The 16,278-nt window shown below is 40.0% G+C and overlaps 1 protein-coding gene across 2 annotated transcripts; it reads right to left on the reverse strand.

Annotated features, from left to right (window-relative positions):
• Positions 1-342: 342 nt before the first annotated feature.
• Positions 343-13,511, reverse strand: LOC106931824 (homeobox protein Dlx3b-like). Of its 2 annotated transcripts, none has more exons than XM_015010174.2 (3): positions 12,793-13,511; positions 4,953-5,137; positions 343-2,938 (listed from the first exon to the last, which is right to left on the reverse strand). In XM_015010174.2, the coding sequence occupies exons 1-3, from the start codon at positions 13,154-13,156 to the stop codon at positions 2,483-2,485; spliced, it is 1,005 nt and encodes a 334-aa protein (XP_014865660.1). In that variant the 5' UTR covers positions 13,157-13,511; the 3' UTR covers positions 343-2,482. The 2 variants fall into 2 exon arrangements, with proteins under 2 accessions (XP_014865660.1, XP_014865662.1); XM_015010176.2 differs by having other exon boundaries at positions 12,796-13,510.
• Between the last annotated feature and the right edge of the window lie 2,767 nt (positions 13,512-16,278).

Here is a 16,278-nt window from a genome sequence, read left to right on the forward strand (position 1 = left end):
TTACGCTAAAGTTTCAAATAAAAATAAAAAAAATGAAATAAAAACCAATGCCTCCAGCCAGGACCCTCCAGAAGTTTCACTTTGACATTTGAAATGTGTTGTTAATTGGTGAGATTAAACAAAGTTGAAACAAGTTGCATCAGACAGAAAATTAGAATTGTCAAAAGTGGAATAAGCACAAAACCTAATGGGTTACATTTCCACTATCTCCATTACATGACTTGTATATTCATGAGTTTTTCCTTAGTTGGAATTACTGTGAAATGTTGTCAAAAAGCAAACAAACAGTAAATAACTATAAACTTTAATTCAGGGCTTAGAGGAAATGAATCAATGTGCAAATGTGTTCCTTATTTTAATTTATTAACATCATATTTACATGAAATGCTTTACAGTATGTTTGGTACAGGCTAAAAGACTGGCTAGCGTAGCATCTTTGGGACAAATTACTGTTAAATGTAACCACAGAAATAAAAGCAGTTGTCTTCATGTTCCCTTTCTTTATTTAGAAATTCAGTCAAGATGACTTAAATAAAGACAAGTTGTTTTTTAAGTCTGTTTAAATAATAAAGATTCAAACATATCTATTCTCCTCATGCTAACAGGAGCGTCTCCACAGTTCCAGGTGGGTCCATATTATATGCAGTTTGCTTCATCCTTCAGGAGAACTCTTCTGTTTGTGTCTGTTGTGAATCATTTTCTTGAGCCAATTCATGTTTTTCTCTGAAGGGGGAAGTCTGGGTGGTTGATGGAAAACTTTCCAGCCCCTTTTGTTTGAACATCAAACCGCTTATGTTAAGATTTGCTCTCGGTGAGAGAATCGAAGAGCACAGAGTGAACGGAGAGGCAGAGAATGAGAGATGGTGACATGAGGAGCACCAGGCGAGGTGTCAGGTGAGGGATTTTAAAGTTCCCCTGAAGGGCTGCACTGCCGCAGCAGATAAGGACAAATTCCAAATGTCATGACAGCTTTGAAAAGAAATTAAAGTTGACTCACAAAAGGACATTTCTGACACGCTGAATGAATGACTCATATTCTGTTATAATGAGCCTTTGAGTTAACAAGCCGTCCCTTACAAATACAGTTTTGGTGTTATCACTTAGTCCTGTTCCCTCTGCGCCTGCCCTTTGGCCGTCACCACCAGCAGGACGTGTCCTCAGCTGAGATGGAGGACATAATTAACTTTATACCCAAAAACATTGTTAGAAAAAATCTTTTTCTCCCTGCAGTGTTAATAGTGTAAAATAAGGCTCAGGATTGTAGAAGAAATTAGAACATTTCTGAAGAAATTTAAACGAGGCCTGCCACAGTCTGCCCATCAATTGGAGCCCAGTGTTATGATGCTAAAAATTAGCTTCAATGCTAATGTAAGCTGTTGTTGTGGATGTTCACCGATACGAGGAGACTGGGTCAATCAGTCCTGGTCAATGTTCAAGGTCAAAACAACAAAGGGACCATGAGTACAGGAACCCTTCCCCAACCTGTTGCTGATGGGGATTTTTGTTGTAGTTTCTCTTTCCACCTTTTATTCAACTTTGTAGCAAATACAAGTAATTGAGTAATTAGTCGGTTTTCCATTAACGATTTTGGAAACATGTTTGCAGAATAAGTTCCAGCGTAACAAACTCTCCCTGTCCAAACCTTCAGCGCAGATGGGAGGACTCTCCTGTTTTTCTGAGATGTCCAGTCCATGCTGGTCTGCAGCCATGCGTAGAGTCAACACCTGACGAAATCACACTTTGATTTGCACCGAACCAGTAAATGGAAACACACTTTTTTATTTTCCTTCTTCTTCTTTGTTTTAAAAGTTTGCTTGAAATTTGCTTGACATTTAGAAACAGAGCTACTGTCTCAGTTGGAAGCTGAGACTCTTTTCCCTAAATACACAAGGCTTTAATATTGTGACATGACTTACATTTGATTGCAGTGTTTCTATACAGGATAATATATATGAGAAATAAATAAGGAAATCTTAGTTTGAGTCTTAGCTCAGTTTAACACAAAGACGAGTCCATCAAACTGTTCTTTTTTTTAACTGATTAAAAAAAAGGTTTACCTTGATAGTCTTTATGTTTGGTAAAGTCCAGCAGTGAGTTTCAGTAGCACGTTGTTTCAGTAGGGAACAGACAGAGGACGAATCCAGAACATAATTTATTGGAATGACCAAATAATTAAAAGTTTTTTTACGTTAAATACGGAGAAATTTCAAACATATATATATATATAAAAAAAAAGAATTCACAAAATATTATCAGACCAAGCAGTGCAAAAACACTTCAATCCATGTGATCTCCCACAAGAATATCAGTCCGACTTGGGAGGAAATTTTGATATATTTGTAGTTTCTACCAGTCATTGCTTGAGTCTGTTCTCTTGTCAGGTTATTTGGGGTTACAGCATCGCTGAAATTCCTCTCAAGAGGAGAAAACAAAACAAACAAAAGGTCTGGTTTTTCAGCTGTTGAGCGTCCAGATTGGTGGCTCAGTAGATGGCTCGCATACTCTGTGCGTCTGACGGCGCTGTTGGCGGCGTGTGGTGTATCTGGCCTGACTGCGCCAAGCCTAAATGCGCCCCTTGCTGCTGGTACCAGTTGTGCTGTGTAAAGTCCTCCATGTAAGCAGGAGAGGAGCTGATCGGGGGCTGATACGGACCCTGACCCCTGCTGGCGGGATCCAGCATTGCGGTGTTCTTGAGGCCGCCACCGTTTGTGTCGTTGATGCTGCTTATGCAGTTGCTGCTGCCGTTTGTGTTGCTGTTGTTGTTGTTGCTGCTGTTGCCGGAGGCGTTGTCCCACACGGCTGGGGACGGGGGAGAGTTGCAGGCCATGGAGTCGCTGGCATCTGGGCTATGTTCACAGGGCATGTCTCCGAGCGGAAACTCGCCATTCTTGTAGAGCTTCTTGAATTTGGAGCGTCGATTCTGGAACCAGATCTTGACCTGAAAAAGAGAATATTTCAAAACAAATCATAAGGATTTTTCAGATACACTTCACTCTAATCTGTAGGAAAAAGCAAAGTAAGTTGTGTTAAGTGCCTTTTTTATTCAAATTCACTGATATTAAAATTTGGGCCGATACCAATAACCGATATTACTACTTCTATTATAGCCAATAACCAATATGTATCAGCATTATGCACACGACATGAATTAAATATATTTTCCTATCCTCTGACACTGTGAAAAATGACCAGACCATTACTATTGCAATCCTGCACTGCATCACATGACCACATGGCCAACCCCACGCCCTTCCATAAACACAAACAGCAACAAGATGGAAATAAACATCGCTTGTTAATATCGGCCCAGTTTTATTTATCAGACTGGAACCGAAATATTTTTTTAAATGGCTAACATCGGCCGATACCGATGTTAACACCGATGTATTGTGCGCCCTTCAAATTCAATCATAACCTCTGAACCTTCCTGATTATTTTTAGCTCCATTCATAAAGTTTGCTTGTGACCTGAACCTCCTCTCCACTCTCAGGTATCTCACAGTTTCAAACAACCTACATCTTCCGCTCTAGTCCGTTTAGCTTCTCTTTCCTTGAGAGGACAGCATCCCCTCAGCATGATGCTACCACCACCATGTGTTTCTGCGGAGACTGCGTCATGACCCAAAGAGGTAAGTTACTGTGTCTACTGGTTGCATTCTACATAAATAAAGTTGATCACGGTATTTCATATGCTTGTGAGAGTCACTCAAGGATAACACTGAACAATGATCTACAACGGCCACAATAAAACAAACCACATGTTATCACTCCTGCAGTGGTGGCTGGTAGTAAATCATTGGTGTAGATTACGACTTCAGATAACAATAAACAAATGAACATAACCCATCAACTGCTGTGAAACCTTCCTTGCATTTTGTATCTTACATATTATATTGTAGATTCGATATGTCTTATTTACATAAAAAATATAAACAAGACATATAATAATATTTTTGTCATTATTTTAATATTATTTCAACTACTGTAGCTTTAATTTTTACAGTGCAGGTTTCATCTGTTTAGCTGCAACAAAACAGCTGAAAGACCTCAACTTTACTTTGAACTCAAAGCAAAATTTGTGCATAAAAATAGCTCAAGCTACACCTGAAAGCAGCAGTGTGTAATTTTTATTAAAAAATATATGTATTTTTTATTATTATTTGTTTAATCTGTCACCATGTTGTGACAGGACAACATGAGACAGATAATCCGTGAAAAGATCAATCTCCTTCACTTCCTCCCTGTGCTGCTATTGCTGTCTGAAGCAATGCCCCACTACCGGTGAAGAACAGCCAATCAGAGTGAGGGGGAGGGGCTTAGCACTGTCAATCAATCTCAATGTGTTAATGGTGGAGAAACAACTAACCACTACAGGAAAACTGTTTAACTGCCATCATCAGTGGCCATGCTAACTAGCCTTAGCATTCAGGACGGGCTCTGCTAGCTGCAGTGTAGTAGAGAACAAAAGAGGAAGGCAGGAGGGAGATGAGCAGCGCCATAAAGAAAGATGATTGACAGCGCTAAGACCCGCCTCCTGGCTCTGACTGGTTGTTGATAGTTAGCACTGATTTTTTTTTTCACATTTTATCTACCTCATAAAATATTGTTATGACATACATATATTTTTTTAAAAAGTTACATACTGCAGCTGTAAGTTAAAATTATTTTCCCTTCAAACCATTCAACAAATATCATTTTTACATCTACACATTAATTTTGAATTTGTTCGTTGTGAGCGCTGTTCAGTGAATCAGATGGTGACTGCTTCGTCTAAATGAACAGTTCCAGCTAACAGATGACTCCCATCCCTTCCTGAATGTCTTGCCAGGTTAAAAACGTCACCAGGTGTTTCACAGACAGTTTCAGTTTGGCCGTTGCATCGTTTTCCTCGGAAGCGTCTTTTGTTTCCACACAGAACTGAACAGAACACGGCGGCTGACTCGCAGCATTTACCTGCGTTTGGGTGAGGCCCAGTTGCGCAGCCAGCTCAGCCCGCTCCGGCAGGGCCAGGTACTGAGCCGACTGGAATCTCCTCTGCAGCACGGCCAGCTGGTAGCTGGAGTAGATGGTCCGTGGTTTACGGACCTTCTTGGGTTTCCCATTGACCATCCGGACTTCCAGGTCTGGTTCCTCTTTCACTGCACCGGTAAGGGGGAAGGAAGACAAGACAAAAAAAATAAACCGTAGGCCTACGTCTCCTGCTTTGTCACATAACGTTTTCATAAGAGCGCTCTGGAGCAAAGACTCCAAGTTGAGAAGTTGTGGCACAAAAATAGCCGCGGCTTCTGTAACACAGAACTTTCAAAGAAATTCCTCCCGCACTGTGAACTTATAATTTGGTCTCAGAGTTTCCCACAACTGGGGGAAGGAGAAAGAGATTTATAGGTACTTTTGCAGTAGCCTGAAGGCCTGCCTGTGTAGAACACTCCCAATTTGTTCTGGTATTCCAGCAGCAAATGTTCCATGAAAAACAAATTCTTCAGTAAATTCCTGCAGAATTAAAACAATCTATCTGCTTGATTGGGAAGAAACTCTTCACTGGGAGACGACAACATCAAGTCCCAGCTCAAAGTCAGCATTTCAATATGCTGATGGAAGCCGATCTTAATCCCTAATATGTCAGGTTAATGACATTTATAAGATAATAATTATATTCTTATAAATTGAAGTTTACACAAGAGACAGTAAAAGACAAGTCAAGCCTGTGCAGCACTCTTAGAACAGCTGCTTTTTTATATGTTGTCACTTCCTGTTGCTTCACATGTGATTCTGATTTCAAACTGAAAGTTGAAACTTTCCAACACATCGCTGCTACAGTTTAGACTAAGTAACTAAGCACCAAGTAACATTGCTGCCCCTCCCCCACCAGTTGCTGCACAGCTAGTGTTTTATTTTTAACATTTCAAAGGATTAAAAAAAACAGACTAAGATAATAAAAACAATAAAATAAACAAAATAAGAGAGCGCCACCTGTCCCTCCTGTCATGTTCACGCTGTGGCTACAACAGGGTGTTTTTAGAATGTTTTCATAGCACCTTAAATAAAATGTAAGACCATAAAAACTATAAATATAGGTGATGATTGGGGGATTCTGCTGTATTCCATTCAAGAACAGCATAAGTTGAGATTTCTGGGGTTTGTTTGTAGCTCTTAACAGTTTTGTGCTTCTCATTCTGCACATGATGCTCTCCAGTATCAGCTCCCAAAGAGCCTAACTTAAGTTTTTTTTTTTTTTTTTTTTTTGCAGAGAATTCACCTAGAAATAGAAGTGAGCCAGTGGCAAAAATGAACATCACCCAGCTGAGACGCAGTAAATCTGCACTTTACCCATAATGAACGCAAAAGGCTAGCTAGTTAGCTAGCATGAGTATATTCGCAGCTAGTTACTAGTAGGCTCAACCGCCTCGTGTCACAGAACGAAGTGAAGATGTTGGGACACGACTCAGTATTTTCCTTGACAGAAAAATCCTGAGTATCTGAGAATATAACGACTTTAAACAGTCCTGCTGCGACACAAGACTTTGGATTAACGTACAAACTTAAGGCCAACCTACATTTTTAAAGAATCTTAAGGCCTTAATATTTCGTACATGAATTTAAGGCTTTTTAATGATGCGAAGACAGCCCATACAATTAGCAAGCTAGGAGTGGCACGTCTGCAAAGTGGCTAACGTTTTTGTTGTTGTACCATTCAATGGTCTCTCAGCTGACCTGGGGACGGCAAAGTTCTGGATGCTCAGATTACGACAACGACGTTCCATGATTATTATTTTTTTTATGTCAAAGAATGTGCTGGAGTCATTGGTGTTTTCTCCGATTGTCTGAAACATAACCCCTCCCCCACCTGTTGACATACGCTGCTCAGATTTGACTTGTTTTCACTTTCATCAAGAAAGACTAATGAGTCAACAAAAAAAACATCAGTCTTATTAAGGTAAGGCTGTTTAAAGCTATGGTTAGCAAAGCTACGAGCAGCATGTTAGCAAAGCAGCTGAACTGTTCTGACCTGATGTATAAAGTCATATTAAAATGATTTTAGTGTCAGAACAACCAGTGCTTTCTCTGACTCTTTAAATTCACTCAGCACTGACACACATGCTACCACATGTTGCTGTTCACCGACAGTTAGCTGAGGGACAATTTGGGTCATTTCTAAGTATTTTTGGTCCTGACATGTAGACGTTCATGGTGCGGTAACTGCAGCAGCAACAGTCATCACTCTTCCTGAGGTAAACACTGCTGACAAGCTACCTGAGCAGACAGCCTGACTAATAAAGCTGTTTCCTCTGGACTATCAGAACAACCAGACATGATAACATCCGGTGCCATTGAATCTTAAAAATTATTTCTAAGTCTGCCCATCAGAAATAAAATAATAGTAAATAAATAAATATACATTACAAGTTTACAGCTGTATTATTATTCACATTGCAATATTTTAATAATGCTTGCTTTTTCCCATTTTAAATAAAAGCAGCTAGGTGAGATTATGTGTTTTTGTTTTCTTGTGAAAAATGTTCTGAAGGCTCAGAGGAAAAGAAACATTCCCACATAAATGAACAATAGGAGGGTAACGTGAATATTTAAATAAATATTAAAATAGTAATTATTGAGGAAAGTGCCTCGCATGAAAAAGGAATATTACACAGCAGAGTAACGGTGGGTAGTTATTGTATCGGTATCATTTATCGGGAAAAGTTTCTAATCATGATAAGGATTTTGATTTATCATTGACTTAGTAAATCACAATCATTAATGTTAAATAAAAATGTTAGCAACAATGTTATTTTTACAATATTCTCCACTGTTCATTTCACAAGAGCATCAATAATTATCTTAATTCTAACATATTATTAAATCTGGATACTGTGTGCAGCTATAAATCATGCTGCGTTCAGTAACAGGCGTTCTGAAGCGTGTTTCAAATGGGAATATTTTTCAGGAACAGTATTTATATTTGTGGCGCTGTGCCACGCATTCACAGTCATAATGTTACCTAAAACATGAAGTAATACATAGTTTTTAATCATAATTTTTATTGTTACAACAAAAATATTGTGATAAAATTCAAAATCCATATCGCCCACCCCTGAAGCAGACTTCCCAGAAATCCTTAAAGTGGCATTAGAGTAATAAATCGCCGGGATTACTGGGAGTAATCCTGTGAGCTAAAATCAGAGCAAATCTCAGCTTTAGATTCATTTCAGGAACATTTTTTGAGAGGCATGCTTTAGCTTTTCTCTGAAAAGCTAAATTGTATTTCACGTATTAGAAGCTTTGGAATATTTGTAGGTCCAGTTGAGTTTATAGTCTAATTAAACTCAACTGTAACCTATAAAAGTCACTTAAAAAAACAAAACAAAAAAAACTACCGAAAAACAAACGGTGTGAAAGACGAGACCTTCAGAAAAACCTGAACGTCAAACCAGTCTGAACGCTTTGAAGCAAAAGATCCTGACAGAGGTTTGGCTTTTATGATTCCAACGTTTTGTATGACACAATACCTCAGAATCCTCAGCAGTATTCTGCAACATTATTTTTCTTTTTTTATGACATGTTGTAAAGTCAAAATTCATTTTAAAATGTTGGACCTCGAGCCAATGTTGGATTCCTGTCCACATGAACATACACGGCATGAGACACGGGGACGGCTTCCTCGTTGGCATCGTTGTTTGTTTATTTATTTGTTTGGGCGTGACGCCCGAGCCTCGCGTGATAAGGAACTTTTCGTCGGTAGATGATTCAAAGGCCAAGGCTGGCTGACATGCCGTGACACCTGACGTGCCGTGGCTGTGGGCCAAAGTCCCCCGGGGCCAGTTCCAGGAGTCAACTCCCAACTGGAATGCCAAAAACACAACACCAGTTCATCTAGTTTGTTTTCCTTTCTCCTGTGAGCCGAGGTGCCCAGCAAACCTTGAGGAAGAGATGAATAAAAACAGCTTTTGGAGGGAAAGCTGAGTTCATGCTCTGCTGTGCAGCTTAGATGTCTGTTGGGAACAGATTTGTTGAAGAGGTGGTAAAACTGGTGGGTGCTGGTTTACTGTAAGTCTGTCTTTAACTGTTCTGATGTTACAGAGTCTAGATGTTAGAGCTGCACATCTAGACTCTAGACACATGGATTCTTGTACAACGTTACAGCTTAAGTCATTGAGTCTGTCTCTGGTTGACATGAACTAGTTTTGTGGCGTCTTCTGCCTCAAGCCTCTGGCTAAGAACTAAATGATATAAAATGGTTTAATTAATACATCACCTAGCAGTCTCAGGCTTGGCCTGTCATCCTCTCTCCAATTATTGGATCTCTCAGCATCAACAATCAACTACAAGCAACTACTAACCGTCAATTAGCTAACAAGCAGACGATGCAGCTCTAATTTGGCATATTTAGATGTTGTACATTTGGATGGAGCAGACAATGGGTGGGACGGTGGGCTGTCAATCAAACTTTTCCATGTTGGATAACGTTCACCTCAACAGACAAGACAGCTCACCTTGGTATGTGAGGTGAGAGTTTAACCGCACCTTTGAGAAAACTAAGAACCCCCTGTTTTTAAGAAGTAGAGGTTTCAAAAATCACAGCAACCATACAGTCTGCGTCTGACTCAACCAGCTGTTACAGATTGATGCTTGTTTTATTCTAAAGCTGCATTCAAAAAGCAGATTTTGATGCTTAATTCAGTTTTTTTTTTCGCAGAAATGCAAAAACAAAAACAAAAGTTAAAAATTGTGTCCTACTGAACGACACAACCACAATGTGACTCACGTTAGAACGATTTACGATCCCAAAGCAACACATGCGCTGAATAAAAAACAAATAACACTGTTTACAGATTGTTAATGCATCGATTTTAAGGTTTTTCAGCAACAGGAGCCAACAACATTGTAACAAGATTCTAACCAGAAGAAAAAAGGTAACAGGACTAGTAGCGATTGCCTTTTGAGAAGGGTTGACTGCAACTTCTGAAGAGAAGTCTGTTTGGATGCAAAGTCAGAGCCATGAGTGGTGGGACTGGGACGTGACGCACTTCATAATTTTATAATTATAGTTTTTAACCGTTGTTTACATGTGGATGTACGTCGTCTGGCTACTGGTGCAGAATTGTGATGCATGTGTCTCGTCAGTAGCTGCGTTTCCTTTACAAATCTGTAAAACACTTTGTATTGTGCTAATGTCCAAAAACACAATTTTGCAAATGTGGCAATTCCATTTAATAAGAAACACGATTAAAATCACACATGAATAAGTTTGTTCACTAGATAAATAACAACAAAACATGCTACGCTATCATCCTCCAACTACTTCCTGTCGTCTACTTTGTAGTTCCTGCCAGTGGCAACATCTGGCTGTTGATCATGCCGCTCGTGTGAGGTGGAAAATGTGTTCCCATTACAGTTTTGCGATATAAACCAATTTCGATATGGCCAAAAACCTCTTCATCCCAGCGTCAAAACTTTTTATCAAAAAAATAAATACAAAAAATTTACAAAATTGGCATTTCCATTAAGCAAATTTATTTTCAAAATGTCAAATTGTGCGACTGTATGGTCAGTGGAATACAGTTGTAGACTGATATAAATGTCGGACAAAATGTGACGCCTTGTTGTTCAGATGCCTAAAAAACTATCGGATATGAACCCGACGTAGTGCCACATGTGGAAGTGGTACAAATCAGATTTTTCTGGGAGGGTGAAAAGATCGGAATTGGGCTGATCAGACTGGCTCGTTTTCGGGTAGCATTTTCCTGCTGTGTGAATGCAGCCTTAAGATGACCTCAATCCCACGACGGAAGTGAAAACACTTAGGAAACAGAATGACTTTTATGAAACAGAATAACTCTCAGACTTTGTTTTAAAAGATCTCTGTTCAGTGTAGAAGACCAAACTCCATCACAAATTGGGAAATAGCCCTTCAGGATGGCGTAGTACGCAGACAATAACTTTGATGCTAACAGTTAGCCAGAAGTTGTTTTATTACAACACTTAGAAATCCCTTGTATCTTTTCAGTCTCTCTTCATTCCTCCAAAGCGCTGCCAAATGATCAGTTTGAAAGAGGCGAGGGCGTTCTCTGCTATTTTTTTTTTATTGTACTTTTAGATAATCTGATGAGCAGTTTGTGAACAGACTCTAAACAATGCATAGCAATCCAACAACTACTTCCTTTCTTGTTTCAAAGTAAGAGCCTCAAACTAAGCTACAGGGTGTCAGTTGATATGCGTCACTGGTGATATTATAAACGTACGTCAGCACACAAAAACGCAGAAACTTAACAGATTTTCATGGGAAATAATTTCCTTTGATAACTACTGCCGTGACATTTTAATTAGGCAGAATCTCCAACAACATATTGACTATTATTATGCATTTTATTGTGAATACTTTACATTTAAGCACAGGAGATCCCTGTATTATACGTTTAGACCCAGTCAGAGCAGAACGTTTCCTTTGTCTAATTCGCAGCACAAAGGAATGGAAACTTCTGCATATGAATGGAATGCATTCATTTTCAGAATTCAACATTTTTTGAGTTTTAGGAATGCTCCCTAAAAGTCAGATTTCATGCTGAAGAGTTCGACGTCCCTCACATCCCGAAGTTCAAAATCCAAAATGGCTGCTGCACATATAAAACACTTATTTATATTTCTGATAGTTATCCACATCAACTTCTCTTCGCAAATATGTTGTTGCAAACTTTAAATCCACAATGTACTAAATGAGCTGTTTTATTGGTATTAGCAGCTAGCATGATCACTGGAAACAGCAAATCTCTCTGGTTTCCCAATTGTTTTAAGTTCAACATTTAAAAAACTTGCAGTGGCCCAATCTATGTGGATAGGTCTATTTCTTCATGTGACTGAGATTGATGATTTTTAACTATTAGTTTATTTGGAAAAACAGAAAAAAAGAGCAATTTGAGTTTTGTTTTTTTGTATGAGCCACTTTTAGAATAAGACAAGCATGAAAACAACAACACAGATTCATTACACCTGGACTGAAACGTTTACACTGACTACAGAGCATTTAAAACACATTTTATGACCTATATGTTAAAACAAAAAACTCTTGGGATTCTTAGTTTTCCTTTGAATTTTGCTAAAATCTTGTTTCACGTCGTTCTGATCAACCCAATAATCCTGCCTTGTGAAAACTGCACTGCTACCTCACAACTTGCAATCTCATAAAATCTCACTGATTTAAACTGCAGCTAAATTTAACCTATACTGACAGATATAACTGCTGTTTACCTTAAAAAATTAAGATTGATTTTTTTAGAGAGGGTGTAATGTTTCCTGAAGACCTCAAGGCCAACAGAGCAGCAGATCACAAACCACTTCCGTTTAGAGACAAAAAGAATTAACTTTGCTTCAGTAATAAATATCTACAACAAAATAACTCCTGATTCTACGCACTTTGAAGTTTCTATAAAAAAATTAAAAAAAACTAAGTGTAAACTGTAATAAAGACACTCAGGAGAAAAGACGTGACTTACTGAAAAGTTAAATTTAACTTTTTTTTTTCTTCAAAATTATACACCAACTTATTTACATTTTTTTAAATTAATTTGATTGTTGCATTGTTAATTTAACATGTAATTTTTTTTTTCTTTACTGAAGAATTTAACAAGTTAAATGATGGTCACTTTGCTCAACAATCTTTAAAGATGTTAATCAAAAATATTCAGTTTGAAACAACTTGGAAGAATGGATTTGATTTAGTCGCGTCTAGAGCTGATGGGGAAGCGTTATGTAAAACTCGCTGAAGCGCATTTAGTTGGATGAAGCAGAAGTTTAGTCTCACCACCTTCTTGCAGCGCCGTCTGCACCTCCCTGCCGAAGGCTCCGTGATCTCTGTACGCCGCATGCGGGTACGGGTATTCCGCCTTGCCCACCGAGTACGCGCCGCTGGGCGCCATGCCGTTCAGGTTGTAGTGGTGGTGGTGGTGGTAGGTGTACGGGTTCATGTGCGGAGCTCCGTACGGCTGCTGCGCCGCGTAAAAGTCCTGCGAGTCGTGCAGCGCGCTCTGCCCGCCATAGAAGCCCGCGTCGGCGGAGGAGGACTCCGCCAGGGTCGGGGGGGAGTCCTTGGTGGAGATGGAGCTCCCCGCCACGCCGGGCAGAGACGGTTTCTTCTCCTCAAAGACAGGTGACGATTGACCGTTCATTTTAAAAGCGATCTTCTCAGCCGCTTTTGGAGTTGGCCCCGTTCGCTCTAAACTCCTGCTGCCCTCAGTCAGTGTGGAGCTGGCGTTCCCAAACTCCCTTGACGCAGCAGCCAGCCAGGCTGTCCACCGTGGCGGGCGGCGCCCAACCCAGCAAGAGCTCCTAATTACAGGGCGCGCCGAGCTGAGCCAAGCCAGGCAGGACAGAGAGGAGTGGATGTCTGCTTCTCATTGGCTCCCGAGCCTGTGCCCTAAAGCCAAGACCGTGTTCACTGTCGCCTGTCTGGCTCCCTTCTCCTCCCCGCAGAAACGCACATAAGCCTCTTCATGAGCCGGGAGCCGCGCACGCATGAAGCGTTGGCAAGACTTGCAGAGACATTTGACCGGTTTAAAACACACGGTGTCATGCAAAATCACCGGGACTCGAACCTTTCTACATTTGACACCCGGCATCCTTGATGCATAAAAAACTTGAGCGGTTTCTGTTTTCTTAAATTGCAGCCCTAAATTAGACCTCCAGAAGTTCCGTCTGTGTGATAACTGGGTAACAAACAGCAGGCAGGTCCGGGAGAGAGTTCAGAGCAGGATCAGATCATAAAGCTTTGAACATTTCACAGAATTCTGTTCAAATCCATCATCTGAAACTGGAGAGAGGATGGCGGAAACTGCCAAGACCAGGTCTTTCACTGAAAACGACAGGTTTGTCAAAAGGAGCATTAAAGGGACAGTACTATGTAAAGCCAACTTTTTTGAGATTTACATCATGCTATAAAGTTATTCGCCAAAAACATACCTGGAGTGTTGCCTTGAAATTTTCATGCATGATTGAGAAATCCCTTGATCTCCCACGGCAACCAAAATGCCTGGACTGACCAAGCTCTGCCTTTGAGGCAAAGCTCCTCCTCAGAGCTGCAAGTTTGCAAGCTGTGGAGTTTTCACCTCTCAGACAACGCCGCCCCCAAGACGTCTTCACTCAGCTCCTTCAGACTAGCCAGCAGCTATTAGCACCTGGTGGAACTGCACGTCTGCTCAGCTCATTACAGCAGCTACTCCTAAAAACATTGTTAAAGCGTTAATAGAGGAGCCATGTTGTGATGTCTTCCTGAAGGCAGAGTTTCAGAAAGAGCAGGAGTTTTTAAAGAGACAGATGCCCAATTTCAAGTCAAGTTTCTTTTAACATTATTTGTGGAAAGACTTGAAAATTGAAATTAAACATTTCTCATCCAGTCTAACCAAATGTGAAGTATTTAGAAAAGCTTTGTCTTTATGGGCAAACGTGGTGGAAACATCCCTGAAAATAATGGCAGCAGCTATTGCAGTGAAAGACTCAGTGGGGGGTGAGGATGATTGCAAGAACGTTCAGATTTTTATTTGGAAAAATATTTTCCTTCCAGCTAACAATTTTGCTCTTCCTTTATGTTCATCTCTCACCTTCATCCAATTAAATCTTGTAACAGTAACTTGTGAAAGTTACTGCTACTTTCGCAAGCGACTGGGTGTGAATACTTTTGCGATTAAAATAATGCCTTTCAAAACTTAAGTGAGCCTGATAAAGGTTTTTACATGCATGATGACGTTGTGATAATGATTGTTTGCTCACCGGCCTGAAGGTGCTGCCTCATTTAGATGCAAATCCAGCACTGCGTGCTGCCAGCAGTTACTTAGTCAATCGAGACTTTTTATTGGGCTTTTCTTCTTTATGAGGTTCATGGAGCCTGAGGGAAGTCAACAGTTCATCCCAGAGGATTTGTTGTATGTTGTCCCAACGGGCCAATATAGGAACGTAAGACCTTGATAGAACTTTGAGAAATTATTCAAACTATAAACTAGAAGTGAGAGGAAACCTTTGCTGAGCGTTGAGGGTTCCTCAGTGTGGAACTGCAGTATTTCCCAGGTCTGGATAGTGTTAAAGGAAAATGAAAGTCTGGAAAACTAATAACTACAGACTTTATCCCCATCATGTTCTGTTCTCAGTCACTGAATGCTTTGGATAGGACATGAAACAAGACAGGAATTACGACTAAGAATTTTCCACTGGAAATCCATCAGCATATCCATCCACAGACTTCATTACAATCTCTGATTATTTTTTTTAGTAGGTTATATATTTAAAATCTGAGCTTTGCAGAAATATTTTCAGTTTATTGTGAACTTTGAAATGTATGATGTATGTATGAGATAACTGGAATTTCTTCAGTGTAATCTTAAAGTGTAAGTCAGCTCAGTGAGGCAAAGACACCTCTAGGTGTCACTGTTGCTGTTTAGGATGTAACATGGAGGAAGTGTCAGACGTGGAAGTTCTGATCTGTTTAGCTGCTTTGCTCTTGCTGAGACGGTGCTCCAGCTTTCTGCTCTGGGTTTTATGAAGAAGTTGTTTATGGTGGTGTTCACAGGTAGGAAGGTTTAGAAAATTATCAGGCTTTCATCTGCATATGAATGATTTTCCAAATATAACAAGCAAATGGAAAGAAAATAGGCTTTACTTGCCTTCTTCTCTCCTTTGGTGTTCTTATTCCAAGGTGTTAATTCGTTGTCAATGTCTTTCTTGAACCAAACTGCCCACTTTCCTTTTGATTGCTAAACTCTAAGCTACTTGTGTCAGTATTCATCCCATAGAGTTCTGGGGTCTTTCTTAAATAGTGTTGGGCCTACTTCTCATGTAAACAGGAGTTATGGATCAGTTTGAATACATCAAAACACTTGAAGAGGTCGTATTAGTTTATGACGAAATTGAAACACACTGAAAATGGGTGTTTCATCCAGACATTGACATAAACAAATGAAAATGAGCAGAATCTTGGTTTCAGACAAGCAAGATCAACATTATGGAGAGACTGGACCAGTCTGGACCGGGAATCTGTGGGGTGACGTCACACCTGTTGTTTCTAGGTGTGTGTGTGTGGCGGGGGGAGGGGAGGGGGGGGGCAAGAGCTGCAAATATGGAACCATTCTGGGATGGACTACCTGTGCACAGGTGCCAGAAGCTGGTAACATAGACATGAAGCTTTTATCAGAAAGTACAACATACAGCAAATATCGTAGTTTGTAAAGAAAACTGAAGACATTGCTTTAAGCCAAATAATTCTTCCTAACATTCTATACTAAAAACAACCGTGATACATTTT

Source organism: Poecilia mexicana, unplaced genomic scaffold, assembly GCF_051168715.1.
Source record: "Poecilia mexicana isolate PSO_F unplaced genomic scaffold, ASM5116871v1 scaffold_8, whole genome shotgun sequence".
Lineage (NCBI taxonomy): Eukaryota > Metazoa > Chordata > Actinopteri > Cyprinodontiformes > Poeciliidae > Poecilia > Poecilia mexicana.